General features: G+C 42.5%; 1 protein-coding gene across 1 annotated transcript in view; it reads left to right on the top strand.

The window, feature by feature from the left end:
• The window catches only part of CPEB1 (cytoplasmic polyadenylation element binding protein 1), a 112,582-nt gene extending 92,629 nt beyond the window's left edge, over positions 1-19,953 (top strand). Inside the window, exons 6-12 of the mRNA XM_073579563.1 lie at positions 1,149-1,262; positions 1,926-2,030; positions 3,079-3,215; positions 5,243-5,441; positions 5,537-5,631; positions 16,920-17,000; positions 18,495-19,953. Coding sequence (XP_073435664.1) covers positions 1,149-1,262; positions 1,926-2,030; positions 3,079-3,215; positions 5,243-5,441; positions 5,537-5,631; positions 16,920-17,000; positions 18,495-18,605 — 842 coding nt within the window. The 3' untranslated portion in view covers positions 18,606-19,953. The remainder of the gene's footprint in view (positions 1-1,148; positions 1,263-1,925; positions 2,031-3,078; positions 3,216-5,242; positions 5,442-5,536; positions 5,632-16,919; positions 17,001-18,494) is intronic.
• The last annotated feature ends 1,726 nt before the right edge of the window (positions 19,954-21,679 follow it).

Raw genomic sequence — 21,679 nt, 5'->3', positions numbered from 1 at the left:
CATTTGCTGAAGCTGCTGCAAATAAAGACATACTCTTGTCCCTGGGGGCCAGGTGTCAGGTCCTGAGCAGGCATGGACACTGGCATGCTATGGGGGCCAGGTGCCGGTGTCACTGCTGGATTAGGACCCGGCACCTGAGATAATCACCTGTCCCCGGTCCATCACTGTCTGCCACATCCTCTGTCAGTGACTGTTCAGGCAGCAGAGGACGCGGCGCACACTAACCACGTAATCGCGCCCTCTTCTGCCTGAACGTCACTGACAGAGGACGTGGCAGACAGCAGCGAGCAGCAATGGACTGGGGACAGGTGAATATTGGATATACTTACCCCCTCCTGGCACCGTCTCTGGAGCTCCCCCACTTCTCCCATGGTCTCCTTTCCTTCATTGGTCATGTGGTACTGCTCATTAAAGTCATGAATATGTGCATATTCATGACTTTAATAAGCAGTACCACATGACCAGTGAAGGAAGGGGGGGGGGGGGGGGGGGATGGTTTGCAGAGATGCATCAGGGGGTAAGTGATCTGTTTTATCTGTTTACTTGAACTTTCAATCCAGTGTACATCCTTTGTACACACAATTGTACCGCAAAAAAAAGCGGTCAGCCACTCATGGGACTACCCGCTAGACCAAAAATCCCATGAAGAATTGCATTTTATTTAAAACATGGGTTATGCTGAATGACTTCTCACAACCATATAGAGCAGAAGCTGAGCAGATTGATGCCATCATATTAAAGGGAACCTGTCAGCATGAAAATGCTGACCCATCTGCAGGCAGCATGTTATGACAGTTTGAGAAGATGATTCTGGATAACCTGTTTAATTTTAACCTGATTTTTCTGTATTTTTTTCTGTATTTTTTCAGTTTAAGTGACTATCTGTATGTGCTCTTGTAGAAAGGTGGGCCCACTGATGAAACCACCCACTGGCCTTAAATCCCAGAAAGAGCAGAGAATTAAATAAAGATTATATTTTCTTGCCCATGCCCAACTATCAATCTGCTCAGCCCCTTTTGCTCTAGAACATTAAAACCTGCAGTTTAGAGTGGATTTTCATGGTGACTGGTTCCCTTTAAACTGCATTTATCCTTTTAATCACTCTTCAGGCATATGGTAACAAAGTGTAATTTTATTTTTTCTTACAGCTGTAAATGAAGCTACATGCACATGGAGTGGCCAGCTGCCACCTCGTAACTACAAAAATCCAGTATATTCCTGCAAAGTGTTTCTTGGTGGTGTGCCATGGGACATTACAGAAAGTAAGCTCACACAATCACCACTTTGACAAGACATGAATACTTGCGTTTACAAGAGCAAACTTTCAGTTACTAAGCATCTTCCTTGGCTACTACCTTATGTGCTGCAGACTGTCAGACATATGGGTTGTGACCCTGGCAGATCATACCAAAAGCTGGTGTACTGGTTCAGTTGACACTGAGCCAGTATACTGCTGTGCATGCTCATAAGCTGCACATGTACTGAAGATTCTGTGAAGGCCAGCCCAGTGATCAGCAGATGCCTTCAGGGACACTACCTTCATTTGTATGGCCAGATAATCTAGTACATGGATGGGTCAAGTGCACCTGAGTTGCAGTTCACAACTTTTTTTTTTTTTTTTTTTAGGCCACTTATCTTGTCTGTAATCAATGTTTCTTGTAAATCTTTGAAACATTTACAGGCATATCAATTAAAGAAGCAGTCATCAATGTTTATATCTTGATGTACTGCAATCATATTATACTTGCTAATTTTCCCTTTCTACCCAGCTAATTCTTCTGGTCATGTCTCACCTAATGGAAGAATTAGCTGGGTAGAAAGGCAAAATGTAATTAAAATTGCTCAATGCTATACAATGATAGCACTATATTAATAGGATAATTGATGGGAGTGTGTTAAACTAAAGCACAACTTTTACTTTCCAGCTGGATTAATAAACACATTCCGTGTGTTTGGTGGTCTGAGTGTTGAGTGGCCTGGTAAGGATGGAAAACATCCCCGTTGTCCTCCTAAAGGTAATATGCCTAAAGGTAATGCAAAGATGGTAGGATCAAATTTTTATTCTAGCACTTCCTGGGTGTGCACTGGTGGACTGGCTTACATGTGACAAATAGCTGGTGACATGGTGATGGGACAGTTGCAGAATTAATAATTACAAAGCAGGTTAGTGTAAGGGCTGCAATAGCTGAACATGGTAGTGCTTGCACTTCATATAATAAAGCAAAATTCTTAACTTCATTCCCCATTTGCTGACTGCTGGAGGCTGACAACAGACCCCCAGCAATCCCAAAAACTAGGTGCTAATAAACTGACTCAGCAAAGCCACATCTTGAATGGAGCAGAGGCATGCTCTTAACTTTTAAAAATAACCCTTTAATTGGCACTTCCCATGACTGGTCAATAATTGGGACAAATGATGACCCTGCATCCTAAACACTAAAACGTGAGTGTTGTGTGGTTTGTCTTGTCTGTTACAGGGTTAATCTCATTAAAATTGTAAAGTGCTTGTAAAGACAAGCTACTTTGCAATTTGCTTAGTTACAAATTCCTCCACTCTTGAGCATTTTTATGTAAAGATCCAATCTGGCCTATTGCTCTACTTTAGTCTCATTACAGACTGAAGCTAGTCTGCTTTCTTTATAATGAACGGTGGCAATGAAATTTGATCTACAAGCTGGTGCTGCTGTGGTGTGGGTTTTTATTTCCTTTCTGCAGTGAAGAATTTATGCTGTGGCCCCTTCTCAGGATTAGTGAGATCCCATAAGTAACAATCTTAATCTTAGCCTAGTGACAATACCATCCTAGACAGTTAATGGCATAGTCACTCAACTGGCTCAAATCAACCATTAATCAGGCAACTACCTCTAGCATATGCCCTAACTGAGCATATGGAGACTTGGTTAAGGCTACAAAAGTCACACTTGTTTCAGTAGCTGCCTCATGGATACAAATTGTCTAGAAACTAACTCTTTATAATTTTAAAGAAATATTCAGCTGTTGCCTGTTGTATGATTTAGACATTTAATTTCAATTGACCTCCTTCTTGTTCGTGTTTGTAACGCCATTTCTCTCCTGTAGGGTATGTGTACTTGGTGTTCGAATCTGAGAAATCTGTGAGGGCACTACTTCAAGCCTGCACTCAGGACTTGCTAAGCCAGGATGGACTGAGTGAGCACTACTTCAAAATGTCAAGTCGCAGGATGCGCTGCAAGGAGGCAAGTTCCCTGTGATCGGTTGAGAAAAAAAAATTGGACCTAAATTCTACAATAAAACAATATTGTCAGTCAGGCAAAAGCACGCTCCCTTAAGATATTGGCTCTTAATTCTGCACTCCTCCAAGTTAATTGAAGGGCCTTTATAATTCGCTAATACAGATGAGCAGACCCCTGGAAGTGTTGGTTCAGCCGAACAGTTACAAAACGTTCAGGTTTGGGTACCAGAACAGTACCCACACCTGGACCCCTATCACTCAAATGAGGGGCACAAACATGGTGTTTGCCACGCTGCCATGTGCATGACAGCGCAGCAAACACCACTTCTGATCGGCAGTGAAATTATCGCCGCTGTTCTGAGCTGTAGTTCCCAACCTGTCAACAGACAGCATGATCGCTCGGATCAATTTAAGTGTGGGGTCCCCCCCCCCAATTTGACAGCCTGCCTTGCTAAAGCAGACAGCTGGGGGCTAGTATTCTAAGCCTGGTAAGGGACCATGGATATTGACCACCCCCCCTCCTCACGGCCTAAAAATAGCAGCCCATGACCACCCAGAAAAAGGCACATCTATTAGATGTGCCAGTTCTTGCACTTTTTCCCAGAACTTCCCACTTGCCCTGTATTGGTGGCAAGTGGGGTTGATGTCACCTTTGTATTGTCAGGTGACATCAAGCCCATGGCTTGGTAATGGAGGGGTGTTTATAAAGTCCCCATCTCACATGGCGAGATGGCTGAAACGTCACCAATTTTGTGATGCAACAGCGACCTCGCCAGCCCCCTGCTGCGATGTCCCTGATCGTGCTCGAATGTCCTGGGCCATTTATTGATCGCTGGTGTTCCGCTGGCCAGCACGCATCACTGTTTGACAGACGAGCGACCTCATGAGCGACCTCATTAGCGACTCAGAAATCATGGATGCAGGCAGGAGTCAGAATCGCTGCTGTGACAAGGTCCTAACGACCGCAAAGGTCGTTACACGGATCGCTGAATCACTGCTGCGTCGTTGGGGAGGTCTGCCTGTTTTATGGCCATGTAGCAATCATGTAGTAACGCACCAGAAATCCTTACCAGGTTGTATCGTTGTTGGGATCACTGGTGTGTTGCTATGTGAAACGGTACACTAAGACACCTATCCACTACTAATCCTATAGTTATGTGGTAAGACACAGCCAGAATAAAGTCCTTAGTTTATTAGAAATAAAACAAGTTTTAATCTTTTTTTATTTGGTCACCTGACACCTAACTACACCGATGCCCTTGTTCTCCTGTAATAAAACAAATAGAAAAATATCCCTCACCTCTGCCATAATCAATGTCTGGTGGCAAAAACCGTTTTCAACCTGGATTGTGCCAACATGCAACCGTCCAGGCTGAGAACCACTGACTGAACTGCAAGCGCAGCCTCAGTGATTGACGTGTCATCGCGGTTACCTCTGGTCGCTGAGGCTGAATTCCCTGCTAGGCTGAACTGCTATGACCTCAGTGAGATCCCCACTAGCACAGTCTCTATTCTTGATAACCAGCCTTGTTGAAGCTGGCAGCTTGCTGCCACACCTGCTGTTATTGGCGGCAGCAGCAGGTATCAGATGGGCCAGCTGTAGTCCCATCAGCTGACACCAGTGGCCAGGGGTGAACTTTATTCTGCTGAGTGGTCATGCTGTCTTTTGACAGTGTGGGAACCGTGGCTGACTGGTGTGGATGATTTCACTGCCGATCAGAAGCGGTGTTTGACGTGCTGTCATGTGCATGACAAACGACAGTGTTCGGGCAGCTGAACCCAAACGGTAACAGACCTTCCTGGTGAAGTCAGTGTTAGAAGTCCATGCCCAAACAGTAGGTGTTCGGTACGGACGCCAAACTTTACTGTTCGGGCTTGCTCATCCCTATTCCCTAATGGTCTGTAGCCATCAATCTGACAAGCAGAAGTGGGTATCAAAGCTTTGCATGTTGATTTTAAATGATTTAAAGTTTTTATTAAACACATTTTGATGTGTTAATCTTAGATGGAATTTTTTTTTTTTTTTGGTAGGTGCAAGTCATTCCTTGGGTGCTGGCAGACAGCAATTTTGTTCGTAGTCCATCTCAGCGTCTGGATCCCAGCAAGACTGTGTTTGTAGGGGCTTTGCATGGAATGCTGAATGCCGAAGCTCTTGCCTCTATAATGAATGATCTGTTTGGTGGTGTGGTCTATGCTGGCATTGATACAGATAAGCACAAGTACCCAATAGGTGTGTAAAGCTGTGCACTTAATTTAATTGTCGTCAATATTAACTGGTTAACTTTTTTTTTTTTTTTTTTTTTTTTTTTTTTTTTTCTTAAACAGGTTCTGGTCGAGTGACATTTAACAACCAGCGCAGTTATTTAAAGGCTGTTAGTGCTGCATTTGTCGAGATAAAAACTGCTAAGTTTACTAAAAAGGTAAAATTTGCTTTGCCGGATTCTGTTGGTACTAATTTTGATAGTGTGCTGTAAAAACCTAACTACAGTATATCCCTATCAATTCAGAAGGTGTAGGTGGGAAGGTGACTTATGCTTTCCTTATATCAACATATTGCACAGTGATTTTACTGACAATTATCGGCGCTATACCCACTGGGGCTCACAATCTTAAGGTACTGTCACACTTGGCGATGTACCAGCGATCCCGACCAGCAATATGATGCGGTCAGGATCGCTGGTACATCGCTAAGTGGTCGCTAGTGAGCTGCCACACAGGCAGATCTCAACAGCGACATCGCTGGGGCGGGGGTCGCTACTTACCTGTCACACCAGGCGATCCTGACGTCCTCCCGCCCGGCTCCACGCGTCGCTCATCACAGCAGGAAGCGCCGCAGGAAGCTGATGACTAGAAACAGTCCTAAATGTTCTCGCGCGATCAGCGATAACCAGCGCGGGAGCCGGTCGTAGGCAAGTATCAGCCACAACGATATCACTAGCAATATTGCTATAACATCACAAGTTATAGCGATATCGCTTAGTGTGACAGTACCTTAAATTCCCTATCGGTAGGTCTTTGCTGTGTGATGGGAAACGCATACAAACTTCTTGCAGATGTCTTGGCAAGGATACACAGTCAGTCGCATAATGCTATTAATCTGCAGACCTAGAGTTGAAAGTTGATCTGAAAGTTAATGGTTATGAAGGTGCCCAGCTACTGGCTCAGCAGTGCATTTTATAAATCTCCCACACAATTTAAGCTGCATCACCCAGTCCAATGGGTGCTGTTGGTCTTTGCCCTGCTCTTCCATTATCTCTAAAATCTCATTTCACCTTTACTTGATGTGGATCACGCATCCTATGTCATACACACCACACTGTAAAGCATGTGCAATTAACCCCTTCATGACCAGAGGTATTGCTGATCTTGCATTTGTGCATTGCTCCTCTTCAGAGCTATAACTTTTGTTGTCAATATGGCCATGTGAGGGCTTGTTCTTTGAACGAGTTGACTTTTTTTCCCCCCCCCCAGTTTTCCAGTACACGATATGTTAAAACCAATGGTGTGAAATTGCAAGTGTGCAACCCCACAGTTGTGGTTTTGTTTTTTTTTTTTAACTATGTTCACTAAATGCAAAAACTGACCTGGCACTAGAATTGTCATTACAAGGTAATAGACACCAAACATGTATAGGTTCTTTTTATCTTAAGTGGTGGTAAAATTCCAACGGTTAAAAAAAAAAAAAAATGCGATATCTTCCAATACCCATAGCATTTCCTTTTTTTGCACGCTAAGTTGATGTTTTTAATACCATTTTGGTGCAGATACGATCTTTTGATCGCTCATGATTGCATTTCAATGTAATGCCATGGCGACTAAAAAAAATTCTGGCTATTTTATTTTTCTCGCTACGCTGTTAGCGATTAGGTTAATTTTTTTTTTTTATTGTATTTTGAATGGGGGGGGTGATTTGAACTTTTTATCAAACTTTTTTACTCTTGGCATTCTGCCATTACTCTTATCGGCTCAGCTACACAGGTCATTCCATATCAAGTGATCCAGATATGAATATTTTACCTGACATCTTTAGATTTTTTTTTATGAAGTGCAACTTTAGTTAACCCCTTCACTACCAAGGGTGGTTTGCACGTTAACTACCGGGCCAATTTTTACAATTCTGACCACTGTCCCTTTATGAGGTCATAACTCTGAAATGCTTCCGTGGATCCCGGTGATTCTGACATTGTTTTCTCGTGACATATTGTACTTCATGTTAGTGGTAAAATTTCATTCATATAACTTGTGTTTATGAGAAAAACGGAAATTTGGCGAAAATCTTAAATTCCGCAATTTTCCAACTTTGAATTTTTATGCCCTTAAATCACAGATATGGCACACAAAAAAGTTAATAAGTAACATTTGCCACATGTTTACTTTACATCAGCACAATTTTGGAACCAAAATTTTTATTTGTTAGCAAGATATAAGGGTTAAAAGTTGACCAGCGATCTCTCATTTTTGCAACACCATTTTATTTTTACGGACCACATCACATTTGAAGCCACTTTGAGGGGTCTATATGATAGAAAATACCCAAAAGTGACACCATTCTAAAAACTGCACCCCTTAAGGTGCTTAAAACCACATTCAAGGAGTTTATTAACCCTTCAGGTGCGTCACAGGAATTTTTTGAATATTTAAAAAAAATGAACATTTAACTTTTTTTCACAAAAAATTACTTCAGGTTCAAGGTCATCTGTTAAGGAGGATCTGATGGAGGCAATTCTATTTCTTAGAACAAATTCATAGACTGCACAAATGTTTAGTATGTTTTTGTTAAACTGTTTTTTGCCACTTACATAGTTTATTACATAGAGATAGATATACACATCTCTCACTATCTAATCGATATTACATAGTGTATTACATATTTACAATTCATTAGTTTTTGTGTTCTAAAGTTGTATTCCAATAAATAGATGTTTTTAAATGTCTTGATTATTGTATCATAAATGATTAAATGTCTGATGTTCACATTGTACTACAATAAATTTTTCAGTTAAATATAAGCAATATATGGTGGAGTCAGTCGGTGGAAGGGAAATTGAGGAGTCGGAGTCGCAGGTTTGGCTTACCGACTCCACAGCCCTGGTTGGAAACCCACTATTGGGTGAAGGGCATCGATTCCTTACACTCTGTCCATGTGGTTGAGGGAGACAAATACCCATCTTCACATTTTGCCTGTTGGCGACTAGGTCCACCTCCGCCCCATCTTGAGGCTAGCGACACTAATACCGTCTGGTCCAGGCGCCACTACTCCGGATGAACGTCTTCTCGACTGAGGAAATCTGCCTGGGTGTTGTCTGATCCTTTCAGACATACTGACCAGGAGAAGATCCTTGCTGCTATTGCCTTCAGGCTGGTGTACTTCATACCCCCCTTGGCTGGAGATGGACAGCTTGACCACAGTGGCCTGAGTAGATGCAGACGTGGCGATTTTTGGATTAGCGATATCTTTTAGCGCTTTTCCTACCGCCTTCAGTTCTCTCAGATTTGAGGAACTGGTGCTGATGCTTGGCAGCCATGGCCCCTGAAAATAGGATCTCTTTACTACTGTGCCCCAGCCTCGTTGGCTGGCATCTGAGCGGAGTGTTTTCAGGGGAAGCTGAATCCGGCTGACTTCCTTCTGAAGATTTCGGTAGTTCAACCACCACCTCAGGGCCGGTTTAACCTGACCAGGGAGGGGAATCCTTCAGGACAATGGAATTTGTTTATCTGGGGTCTGATGGTTAGGGACAAGGATGTTCCTACCCTTGCCCCCCTATACTCGTCCTCAGTATGTCAACAGGACCATGGATTCCAGCCAGCCTCTCATGCCGATAACTGGCCCAGCCTCAAGCTGCTTAGCGGCTGTGATCTGACGAGGGCATGCAAATTCAGCTTGGAATAGCTGTTGACAGGTTTGGTCACAGGAGGGACAAAAAAATCCATCTCCTAGGATTTCTATGTTCCGGAAGATATCCTTTTTGTCCGAAGCTTTGTCCAGGATGTTATCCAGGACAGGCTTAAACAGTGGCCCTGGAAGGGGATGACGCACCATTTGGAGAAGTCGCCTCCCTTAGGATTTTAACCAGGGCACTCCTCTAGAGGAGTTAGAAAGGAAGGCCGCTTTTGTGGCTACCTGTACCTGGCGAGAGCAGTCACGCTCAGCCTAGAAGAACCAGTGCATTAAAAAATTACCTGAGGCCTGCAAATTACAGGCTGGCCTTCCGGCCTGGTCTCAAGTTTAGCGACCGCCAGCGGAAGCATTGGCTAAAAACCTCTTTGCTTTCTGCAGTAGGGGTATTGCTTCAGGTATCTTTTCCCCTGAGGTGCCCTGAGTCTGTGTAATCGTAGAGACAGGGCATGTGAAAGCTATATTAGCTTCTAGCAGATTTGTAGAGGTGTCCAGGACTCCTTGATAAGCTCTCAAATATATAGATTTTCCTTGATCCATTGGATCTTTGAGCTGGGAGGAGCCCTCAAAGGGATGGTTTGTGTTTTTTTTTTTTTTTTTTTTTTTTTTTTTTTTTTTTTTTTTTTGTGGGAGGCCTCCTTTTTATGGAGGATCAGATTCTGTACGTTCTTGTGTACAGGACACCTTCTTTGGGCTTCAGCCCAACATCTCGTCCTGTACTGTGTATTTATCTTCCTCCACCCCTATGGTGCTCTTAACCATACTGATTAGCTCACCCATATTCTCAGAACCAAGTGATATTTTTTGTTCCCTGGTTTTAGGAGTGGAAATGGAAGAGGAACCCTCAATCTCCCGAGCGTCCTCTGAATCCGAGGACTGAATTTCGCCCGAGTCTGAGTTGGATTCTATCGGCGCTTTCCTCCTCCTAGAGGGAGGCGGTCTGGGAGGAGTGAACCTCCTGTATTATGAGGGATTTGATGCTATCCAGGAGAGAGGGCTGCTCGGTGCAAAGGACCTCTCTGTACAGGACGGGCAGAGCTTTCCCCATATGTCGAGGGAGTCTGGCAGCTCCTCATAGGGTCAGAGACCTTATCTCCCCATATTAGAGAGGTATGCTACGCCATTTTAATAAAATGCTGGATAGCCAGGGCTGATGCCTGCTACTTACAGTAGTAATAATCTTTATATAGCTCTAACATAGTCTGCAGCGCTTTACAGTTTTCACACATTATCACTGTCCCCAATGGGGCTCACAATCTAAATTCCCTATCAGTATGTCTTTGGACATACAGTAGGAGGGGGTACGCTGGGCTCCGCCGACGCAGAGACAGAGGGCTTGTCACCGTCCATGTCGTCGACAGTCAGTGTCAGACTGGTGTCTTACCTGGTGATCTCACCAGGACCTTGAAAGATCGAGGGTCCAGCGTTATTTGTGCACCTCCTCCCTTTCGCCCAATGGGGGAACCACATGAGGACGCCCCAGAATGTGACCGCCGGTCCCAGGAGTAACGCACCCCCCCCCCAGCTCGCGTGTCACCGTGGAATGCATAGGGACAGACCGGAAGTGATGCGCTCCCCAGTGGGAAGCCCAGTAATGCACAAAGTGGAGGAATGCCACCCCTGGCCAGCGTGAGCCCTCAGGAACCGGCAGCACGGAGGAGGAAGCCGGGGAGTTATCTGGAGGCCCCCGGCGCACACATCACTGCCTCACTTTACCCCCGAAGGAGGCGCGGGAGAGTCCCGAGTCCCACCATGCAGGCGGAGACGGGAGCAGCCACCGGAGGAGAGCAAGGCCCCTGACCTCGGCTGCCCGGCATCTGAAAGGTATCCCAGCTGGTACTGGGCGTGGAGTGCTCCCGATCGCCGGCCACGGCAGCACCCATCGTAGACCTTTTCATGCCCCATAGGGGACAGGAAAACATTGGTGGTTGCAGGAAGGGGAGGGTTATTTAACCTCTGTGTTCCTGTCCCCTATTGGGGCAGGGAAGACATCCTCCAATGTAGCTGTCGAATCATCTGATTGTTTTGAGTCTTTTTTTTTTTTTTTCTTTTAAAATTACAACTTGTTGAATTCAACATTTATATGCAACAATAAACACAAACAAATACAGTAAGTGCCAGAATAAATACATCTTAATTATCACACAACTTGCTCAGCATTTTCAACCTGAATGCATGGAACAAACCAAAACACAAAAGCTGATCATAGTCTCATCCTAAAAACAAGATTAAAAACCAATATTCTTACTATTTATACATGTAACAAGTTTTTTTTCTATTAAACACTTCTTATATCACTAAATAGGTCATATATGAATAGTTCAGTTGTTAAATCCTCGTTCTATAAAATATGAAATCAAACAATTAGTATGTCTTTAAACTGACCTTTTGTCATCAATTTGTCCCTTCTAGTGGGTGAAATGTTATCTTGTCCATAAGCGCTTTCTAGCAATGGCCATTTCCTTTTGTCAGAGTATGCACTGCCTGTCATGGTGTTCAGCTCCACCTGAGTTAATATCTGATTTTTAGAAATGTCTGGTTTTCTTGGATGCACAAAGGATGGTGCTGGACCAGAAGGATGCAAAAAGTCACTTCTACTTCATTTTCACAATTTTTGGAGAGTCCATTGGCTAGCCACCTGGTTTGTACAATACATGAATTGGATGTTAAGAATATTTTTCTCACTCCATTTAAAAAGTTGCATGGGTGTTAAGATTTGGTCTGAATATGGCCTCTGAAGGTCAGCTTGAGCTGCATGGCATTTCACGGTGCCTTCTAAACCATCACATACACCTTTATCATGAGCAGTGGCAAAAAAGTGCCATTTAGCTTCCACTCCAAAATCTTTCTTGTGATGGGGCATACATTTATAAAGTTTTTCCTGTTTTTATACTGTGCAGAAGAGCCATTCGAGAAGTAGACCTTGCTCAAACTTGATAGGATGTCTGTTTATATCACTGAAATTTAACTTTTGTTCCAAAAAAAAAATAAAAAAATGAGCAGCTATTAAATAATGAAGCACTCAGACATCATAACTACACTTTTTTGTACTTTATTTCTCCATTCTCCTTGTAATGGATCGCAAAAGGGTGCACAGTTGCTTGTTCGTTGTTCCAGTGAAATGACTGCTTTATCCTGAACAACCAAGAAATAGTTCTCTGAAAAGTCTTAAGCGTATTACTGCCTCATTCTGTTTGATGCTTTCTTTGAGGTGATTGTAGTAGTCACTGTTGGTGAGCTATAAATAAGTTTCTTAAGGACTATATCAGCTGTTCACAAAAACATTCTATAAAATGTTCTGCACTTTTACAAGCTGTCAAAAGTACATCTGTCAACAGATATCCACTGTTTATAAGTTATATTATCTACCATAGCCTCCTTAAAATATAAAATTTTGTCTTTGAGAGCTAATACTGAAGGACATTTTTTGCAAATACTGAGGTAACCACTCCAACTCTCGGTCACAATATTTGAGACACATACTTTGTAACCGCCAAGGTTGGACTTGCCAATCTGAATATCTTTCAGCTTACCCCCTTCAATCATGAGCTTGGTGTTGTACATACGCATACTGAGTGTACCACTACCACCAGCCAGGACGCAATTCTTAGGTCGCAGTTTAGCAAATTTTGAAAATCCTATTTTGGCAGAAGTAGGTTTTTTTTTTTTTTTTTTTTTTTCCCATAAGTTTCTTTCAAATTGTTAAGAACCAGCCTCTTCTGGACATAGTTTTCTTACCTTTCACTTTCCTAAACAAGCTTTCTTGACAGGCATAATTCTGCTCACTTCATCACTATTGTAAAAATCTTTCGCTTTACCCACTATAGCTTTGTCTAATGTTTTGCCTGCTTTAGTATCATGAAACCTTTTTGTTCAACTAGAGATTTGGCTTTTTTATTGCTATTGTTAAATTCAATTTCTATTCTTTTGCATGTCCAACTCTTCGGTAGTATAGTCCAGTATCATGAACTGTTCACTTCTGCTATGGGTGGATTTACATTTATCTTTAAGCCGCAGAATGATCTCTGAATCAGTGTCATTTTCTTCCTTCACCTTTTCTTACTTCACCTTCTGTTTCACCTACCAGCTCAAGGGTCAATTTGTTTGACTTTTTTTTATTTTTTTGCAGTGGGTGATTCTTCAATGTTAGGCTGGTTTCACATTAGCGCTTTTTAAGCGCACGCACGGCCGGGGGTAGCTCCGCCCCCGAGCCGGCTCTGCCCAGCGTGCCCGCCCCTTGCTTGTAGCGCCGCCTCCTAGCAGACAGCGGCGCCTGCGATCGGCGCACCCTATCTTTAGCATAGGGTGCGCAGGCCGTGCGCTAGTTGCGCTTTGACCTGCGCTGCGCACTTTTGACGGTGCGCCGTGCGTGCCAAAATCCGAAAAGTTCGATTATGGCGCACCGTCAAAAGTGTGCAGCGCAGGTCAAAGCGCAACTAGCGCACGATCTGCGCACCCTATGCTAAAGATAGGGTGCGCCGATCGCAGGCGGCGCTACAAGCAAGGGGCGGGCACGCCGGGCAGAGAGCCGGCTCGGGGGCGGAGCTACCCCGGCCGTGCGTGCGCTTAAAAAGCGCTAATGTGAAACCAGCCTTAGAAAGTGATTTATTCAAATACTCTATTGCTAAATTAGGATTTATAAAATCCTGTGTTGGAAGTTAGAGGTTCTTCAAAACTTTCTGCCTGCAGAGTATCTTTCTCTTTTGCAAGTTGCTTTCTACAACTGTCACAAATTTTCATGCCTGCATTGATTGATGGATTTATATGAAGCATCCAATCTTGTACTAGCGTTCTGGGTGCAGAGCCGCTGCTTAGCTCCACACCCCCTCCGGTCAGCCCCTCCTAGGATCGCATGATGCTGCATGCGATCAGCGTACCGTATATTTAGCGTTGGGTATGCTGATTGTGCGGTGGTCTGATTTTGCTGGCGCTGCGCCCAGTGCACAAAAATGCAACAGCACTTTATTGTGCGCTGGCCGCAGCGCCAGCAAAATCAGACCACCGGACGGTCAGCATACCCAACACTAAATATACAGTACGCTGATCGCATGCAGCAACATGCGATCCTAGGAGGAGCTGACCAGAGGGGGTGGAGCTAAGCGGCAGACCTGCACTGCGCCCAAAAATGCGAGTGAAACTAGCCAAGATTTTTTTTTTTTTTTTTTTTTTTTTTTTTTTTTCCTGTGTCCAGTTTTTCAAAAGGATTGCAACAGCATATATTATAAAATGCTCTTCCTTGAAAAATAGCAGCCATTGCTGTGAGAAATAGTTAATAGGGAAGATGGGTAATAAAAGACTTGCATTACACTTGAGATTTAACTAACTATAAAGTGAGTATTAGGGCTAGGATATACATAGCTTTTTCTGTGTGTAGAAAAATGCTGCCAAAACCACAGCATTTATTCAGAGTTTTCACTATCTGCACTAGTTTTTTTTAATCACTAGTGAAAACTATGGCAGCTTTTTTATAAATGGTGGTAAATGCTGCATTTATTGCAGCAATCAATAAGTAGTGCAAGCAGTGATTTACTCAAACACTGCATGTGTTTAACCCCATTGAAATCAATGGGGAGGCATTTTCTCATTGATTATCACTCAGAATAGCACTGTGTATTAGCCCTTAACAAGAAAAGCATTAAACTATCAAAATAAACTTGCTCCAACTTTAAACACGCTCACCAATATTGGAGCACACCGACTCCCTTAATGCCTGTTTAGAGACTATTTCTTGTTCACGAGTGAACATATCCAGGCATGTCAGAACATGGAAGCTCAGAAGCACGGTCTTACTTCTGACTCTGCGGTGGGCAGACACTTAACATGATTGACAGCTGCTGGCCTGTCATCTGCTCTGCATTCACGGTCTACTCCTGTTCATTCTCGGGTTGAGCCCTAACAAAGCTTTCTCTGTCCTCTAAGCTCTAAAATACAGTAATATCTAAAAATCATGGATTTGGTAAATATAGACCCCACACTTTTAGACCACAGGCTGAACAGATCTGAATCAAAAGATTTTCAATTGACACTGAAATAGATATCTTTAAATATAATCCTATTGCAATCCCAACTTGAATTTTGGTACAGATGTGGCTAGGAGCATAGCCACATGTGCATTTTGACATTTTTAAATTAAATGTTTTTTCCAAAGTGTGTTTTAAAATTTTGCATTCGCATGGATAAAATATTAACAAAGATACTCTTGTGACACATCTGGTGAAAGCCTGTTCAGTTCTGACTAGAATGGTGTTTATTTTGTTTATCTAGCTTTTTTTTTTCTAGCCTGAGTTAGAAATGTAAAGGCAGGCAACACCGAAATGTTTTTTTTTTTTTTTCCAAACTTAAAAAATTCTAGAAATTTTTTTTGATTTTCATTCTTCACATTTTGCATTCTGACACAATTACCAAATAACAATCTTAAATAGCTAAAAATCATTAGTTCACTTGACATGGGGTGACCCACACAAGCGATGATCCGATCGCCTGTTTGTAGCAGACTTGCTATGAGTGCCGACCCTGGGCGGCACTCGTAGCAATAAGGCAGAGACAACCATAGGTCTGCAGGAGACCTCTGGATGTCATGCCATCCCATCAGTGACTCAATCACCTGATGGGGTCAACAGTGGGCAGATTTCCAACACAATGGCCAGAAGCACACACTAAATTCCACTGTCAGTTTGACAGCAGCACTTAACAGGGTAACAGCCTGGGGAAGATCACAGCTGTTGGTGGCACATGTCAGTTCAAAACGGCTGACGTGTGCAGGAAAAAATGCAGGCTCACTGCTGGAGCCCACATCAAAGGGAGTATTTATGCCCAATGGCGGAAAGGGGTTAAAGGAATGTTGGGTCAATTTTGCATACTATACAAACAGTATCTTGAAATAAGGCATGGATAGCATGTTCAGGATATGTAATTATCTTTGTATGTTGCCCCCTTGTCTTGCTGTAAGCCCGGGAAAATTTATAGCTGCACACAGCTAGTTATGTGTGCATGTAAATACAAAATGAATACACTCCACTTCTGCTGCACATTCTCACTCAGCCCTCTGTGCCAGTGATTGGGTGCAGGCAGACTGCCATATTACCCACCGTAGGATTGCATTGCAAACCTCACACTGGCCATCTGCTCTCCTCACTGGAGCATGACTATGCACCTGTCACTCGAGTATTACGGCAGTCTGACGTCAACCTGGGCGGGGGAAAGGGTGGATGTTCACTTTCCCTCGCATATGCTTGATTAAAGGGCACACAACTATAAATTTACTAAGGCTTACAGCAAGCTAGGTACAAAAATGTGCTAATCCTGAAAGGTCTGCCTAAGCCCCATTTCAAGATGTTGTTGGGATGCTATGCCAAAATGACCTGATCGATTCCCTATAATCACAATCGGCACTCTGCTCTTGCTCTTACACTTACCCAGCTCTACTAAAGACAGTCAAGGTATGCCTATGGTTCAAATGTGCAGGCATGACATTTGCAGCATTCTGTAGATGACTTTAGATGCATCATCCACATTAATCCTGGTGTGAGGATGCAATTGCAGGGTTAGGTGTTTGAAAGCACCCATTGGAGTGGACAGTGCCAATTGTGATACAGCACATGAGAACTATAAAATTTTTCTTTTGAGCTGCAAGCTTTCCCAATGTATAAACTAAACCCTATTGCTTGCATTTAATACTTGTGGATGAACACTAGACAGTCGTGATGCCATTAATACTTGGTATAATAAAACCTATGTAACAGTGTTAACAGTAAGGCTATTTGTCATCTGCTTGTAAATGTGGCAATTCTTTTTTTTTTTTTTTTTTTTTAGGTTCAGATTGACCCTTACCTTGAAGATTCTGTGTGCCAGGTTTGCAATTCCCAGCCAGGTCCCTTCTTCTGCAGAGACCAGGTAGTTTCAAATTTCAGAACTGCATTGTTTTGCTTAGTATTCAATAGGTAGAAGTTTAAAATAAACAGGTAGTGTCTGCAACATTGGGATTACTGTAAGGCTGAGTTCACACGTGGCGTTTTTTTCGCGTTTTAACGGCGTGATTTTTCCGCAAAAACGCGAAAAATAAGCATCCCATGCATTCCTATGGGATTCTGCAATGCTGTGCTAATGCTGCGGTTTTTACCGCGGCAGAATCGCTTTGCGGTAAACGCAGCATGCTCATTATTTTGCGGAATCGCGGCGATCCAGCACCCATAGGAATGCATTGTTCCGCTTCCTTCCCGCATGTGGCTGTGCACAACATGCAGAAAGTAAGCAGAACAATTGCGGATGGTACCCACGGTCTGGAGGAGAGGAGACTGTCCTCCGGGCTTTGGGTACCATATCCCTGTTAAAAATAGAATTATAAAATAAAAAATATTGTTATTCTCACCCTCCGACGTCCTGCGCAGCCTTCCCGCCTCTCTCCATGCTCCCGATCCCAGTAATCCTTTGCGAAAATGCCCGCGATGGCGTCCGATCTCGCGGGATCGCAAAGTCTCGCGGTCATTCGTGCGATGTCATCGCGAATTACCGCGAGACGTCGCGATCCTGCGAGAACGGACGTCATCGCGGGCATTTTCGCAAAGGATTACTGGGAACGGATGCGCGGGACGTCGGAAGGTAAGAATAACAGTATTTATTTTTTTTTTTTTTTTTTACATTCTATCTTTTACTATTGATGCTGCATAGGCGGCCTCAGTAGTAAAAAGTTGGTCACACTTGTCAAACACTATTTGAGTGTGACCAAACTGTCAATCAGTCCTCCAAGCGATGCTACAGATCGCTTGCAAAATGCTAGTTTTTCCGCGGGAAAATCGCGGGAATTTAAAATGCGATTTTCCCGCGGACTGGAATTCTTGCGGTAATTTCCGTGAGTTCCCGTACGTGTGCACTTAGCCTAAGACTCTAACATATCTAATGTTCAGATGCAGTGTCTACACATGCCAGTTCAGTGGCACATCTCTATTTTCAGTACCACTTTTACAATGACTTGGTGATGTTTAACCAATTTTGTACAAGTGAATAGCACAATTAAGCTTTCCTAGTGCTATTAGTATAATTTGTATTCATCATTCAAACCAACTGACTATAATCCTGACATTAATTTGCATACATGTTGAAAGGATGGTTTCTTGTCAAGTCACCAGTGAGACACCCTAAGACTTGTCATCACTCACACAACCATGTATACATTAAGTGGACCTTGGCCCTTCTGAGGCTGGTGTATTTACTTTGAAAATCCATTTCCAAAACAACTGGAGTTTAACCACATGAGCTTTTCAATCAGTTTTTATTGATTCTTAAAGGTTAAAGCTAGATTCTTTAGCATTTACAGTTTTTCAAACCTGCTTGACTAGACATTATTTTAAATTCAAGATTCAATATCAATTAACATATTAAACGTTTTAGGTTTGCTTTAAGTACTTCTGCCGTTCTTGCTGGCACTGGCAACACTCTATGGAGATTCTACGTCACCACCGCCCTCTAATGCGCAACCAGAAGAGTCGTGACTCCAGTTAATGACCTGATGAGAACAAATTTAATTCGCAACACATGTGCTGAAGAGGACCCTGCGCCCATGTCCCCACCAGACAGCACTAACAACATTCAAAGATCTTTCCAGGATTATTGCGGAAGACAGCAGATGGTGGGGGGGGGAAGTCACTTTATTTTGTTTGGCACTTACTGTTTGCTGTAACTTGTAACAGTTTTCTTGCACTTGTGCACAGTGAAGTTTTGCCAGGGATACTGTCTGTTTCCAAGTTCTTTGTTTTTGTTTTTTTCCTTAATGGGGAGCTTGGTTCTCCTCCCAGTAGTTTTGCAGTACTCTTATTAAGCTACAACACTTGCTGAATGTAAGCAATGTGTGGACAGTATCTGGATTGCTTTTGCCTTCGTATATATTTTCATTTTTTATTACAGGCGCTTTTTTACATTCTTGCAAATACTGTGGATTTATAAATTTCATTGAGTGGTTACCCAGTCTTTTGCCGTTGCCACACAGTGCCTTCTGATTTCTTTAATGTCCTTCTGAACCACAGGCTGTTCAGTTGGCATTTTTACTGAAACACCTATTGCAGGATCTGCTCTTAATTTAAACCAAATCATATTTCATATTTTACCCTCTGTGGGATTTTTACCAGTTCCTTTTTACACTCTTAAGATGGTTTTTAAGTCCATAATTTTTTTTTTTTTTTTTTTTTTCTTTCCTGGCAGCTTTTAACTTTATTGCAAGTGTTCTGTTTCTGGGAGCTGCTAGCTGAAGTGAATTACCTAAAATACTTTATATGTAGAACAGAAATTGCAACAAAATGACAGACTTGGGGCCTTGGCTGAAACAGATGAGTACAGTGTGTGTATATAGTTTTAAGGATGTTTGTTGCACTTTTTTAATTTGCACTTCAGGGGATGGTAGAATTTTTAAACACTACTTGTTTGGTTGGCTGGTCAGAAAAGGGCTGTAATATATTTTCTTTTGAGAATGTGGTAGAGGCAAGAGATGAGACCTTTCTCCTGGAGGGAATGTGCCCATGCTCTTGGGTTAAGTATTTTGTTATAGGAAGCAGCTGACTTGTTCAAATTGTTGCAAGCCTTTCAAATTTGTGTCTGTTTGTTTTTTTTATTTCTGTACCCCACCCCCTCTGTTTGGAAGCTCTGTGCCAAAGATCCCACCATCTGTAACCCTCCCCTCTTTCAAGTACATGCTGAGCTAAATCTGCACTAGCTGCCCTAAGTGGGCATTTCTGTGAAGCTGCGTGTGTAAAGTCTCTACCTCATTGTAGTTATGCAAGCAGAAAATGCACTTAACCTACAGATGTGGTGTCGTTTTCTTTTTGTTTGGCACATAATAAACACGTTGAAGCAGTGATTGGGTTTTATATTTTTTTCACACCCATTTGATCAGAAATTACACTTGAAACATATGTATCCTCTGTATGTTATAAGGGCACACATCCTAAATTTGTACATGCCACTCCAGAAATCCATAGCAAATTGGCTATGACTGAATGCTGCATAATGTGTACTGTATGTAGCTAAACATGATTTAAGGCCTCTGCAATAAGAGGTAAACTAAATGAACAAACGGCAAGCTATTTACAGCAGGAAAAAAACTTAGTTGTCTGGCACACATCGAAGGGGAAAAAAATCACAATTACATATAATATCTGATTAAAATTAACTTTTTGCCAAAGCCTTCCACCAAACAAATGACCTCCATTTTGGAAAATTAACACCAAGGAATTTATGTACACATGGAAAGTCTTAACCCCTTAGCGACAGCCAGTTTGCAGCTTAATTACCAGGCCAATTTTCACAATTCTGACCACTGTCCCTTTATGAGGTTATAATTCTGGAACGCTTTAATGGATCCCGCTGATTCTGAGATTGTGTGTGGTTTTGTTTTTTTTTTGTTTTTTTTTTCCATGACACATTGTACTTCATGTTAGTGGTAAAATATCTTCGATGAGTCTTGTGTGTTTATGAAAAACAAATATGGCAAATTTTGCAATTTTAAAACTTTAAATTTTTATGCCCTTAAATCAGAGATGTGTCACACAAATTTTTTAATAACATTTCCCACATGTCTACTTTTACATCGGCACAATTTTGGAAGCAAAATTTTTTGTTAGGAAGTCATATAAGGGTTAAGTTGACCAGCAATTTCTCACTTTTACAAAACTTTTTTTTTTTTTTTTTTGGGACCACATCATATTTAAAGTCATTCTGAGGGGTGTACATGACAGAAAATACCCAAAAGTGGCACCATTCTAAAAACTAGACCTCCTCAAGGTGCTCAAAACCACATTCAAGAAGTTTATTAACCCTTTATGTGCTTCACAGGAACTAAAGCAATGTGGAAGGAAAAAATTAACATTTTAACTTTTTTTGCAAAAAATTGACTTCAGAACCAATTTTTTTTTATTTTCACAAGTGTTAGAGAAAATCAACCACAAAATTTGTTGTAGAATTTCTCCTGAATACGCAGATAACCCCATATGTGGGGGTAAACCACTTTTTCAGCACACGGCAGAGCTCGCAAGGGATGGAGCGCCGTTTGACTTTTTCAACGCAGAATTGGCTGGAATTGAGATCGGATGCCATGTTGCTTTCGGAGAGCCCTTAATGTGCCTAAACAGTGGAAAACTCCAACAATTGACCCCATTTTGGAAATTAGACCCATTAAGAAACTTATCTAGATGTGTGGTGAGCAGTTTGAACCTTCAAGTGCTTCACAGAAGTTTGTCGTGAAAATAAGAAATCAATTTTTTTTTTTTTCCACAAAAATGATCTTTTCGCCCCCAAATTTTTTTTTTTCTTACAAGGGTAACAGGAGAAATCATACCCCCCACAGTTATTGTGTGATTTGTCCTGAGTACGCTGATACCCCATATGTGGGGGGGGAACCACTGTTTGGGCGCATGGGAGAGCTTGGAAGGGAAGGAGTGCCATTTTGGAATGCAGACTTTGATGGAATGGTCTGTGGGCATCATGTTGCGTTTGCAGAGCCCCTGATGGGCCTAAACAGTGGAAACCCCCCCACAAGTGACCCCATTTTGGAAATTAGACCCCCTAAGGAACTTATCTAGATGTGG

This window comes from Dendrobates tinctorius, unplaced genomic scaffold, assembly GCF_039654945.1.
Source record: "Dendrobates tinctorius isolate UK_male_01 unplaced genomic scaffold, ASM3965494v1 ptg000062l, whole genome shotgun sequence".
NCBI lineage: Eukaryota > Metazoa > Chordata > Amphibia > Anura > Dendrobatidae > Dendrobates > Dendrobates tinctorius.
The sequence above is the reverse complement of the archived record's forward strand: the minus strand, read 5'-3'. Positions and strand labels throughout refer to the sequence as shown.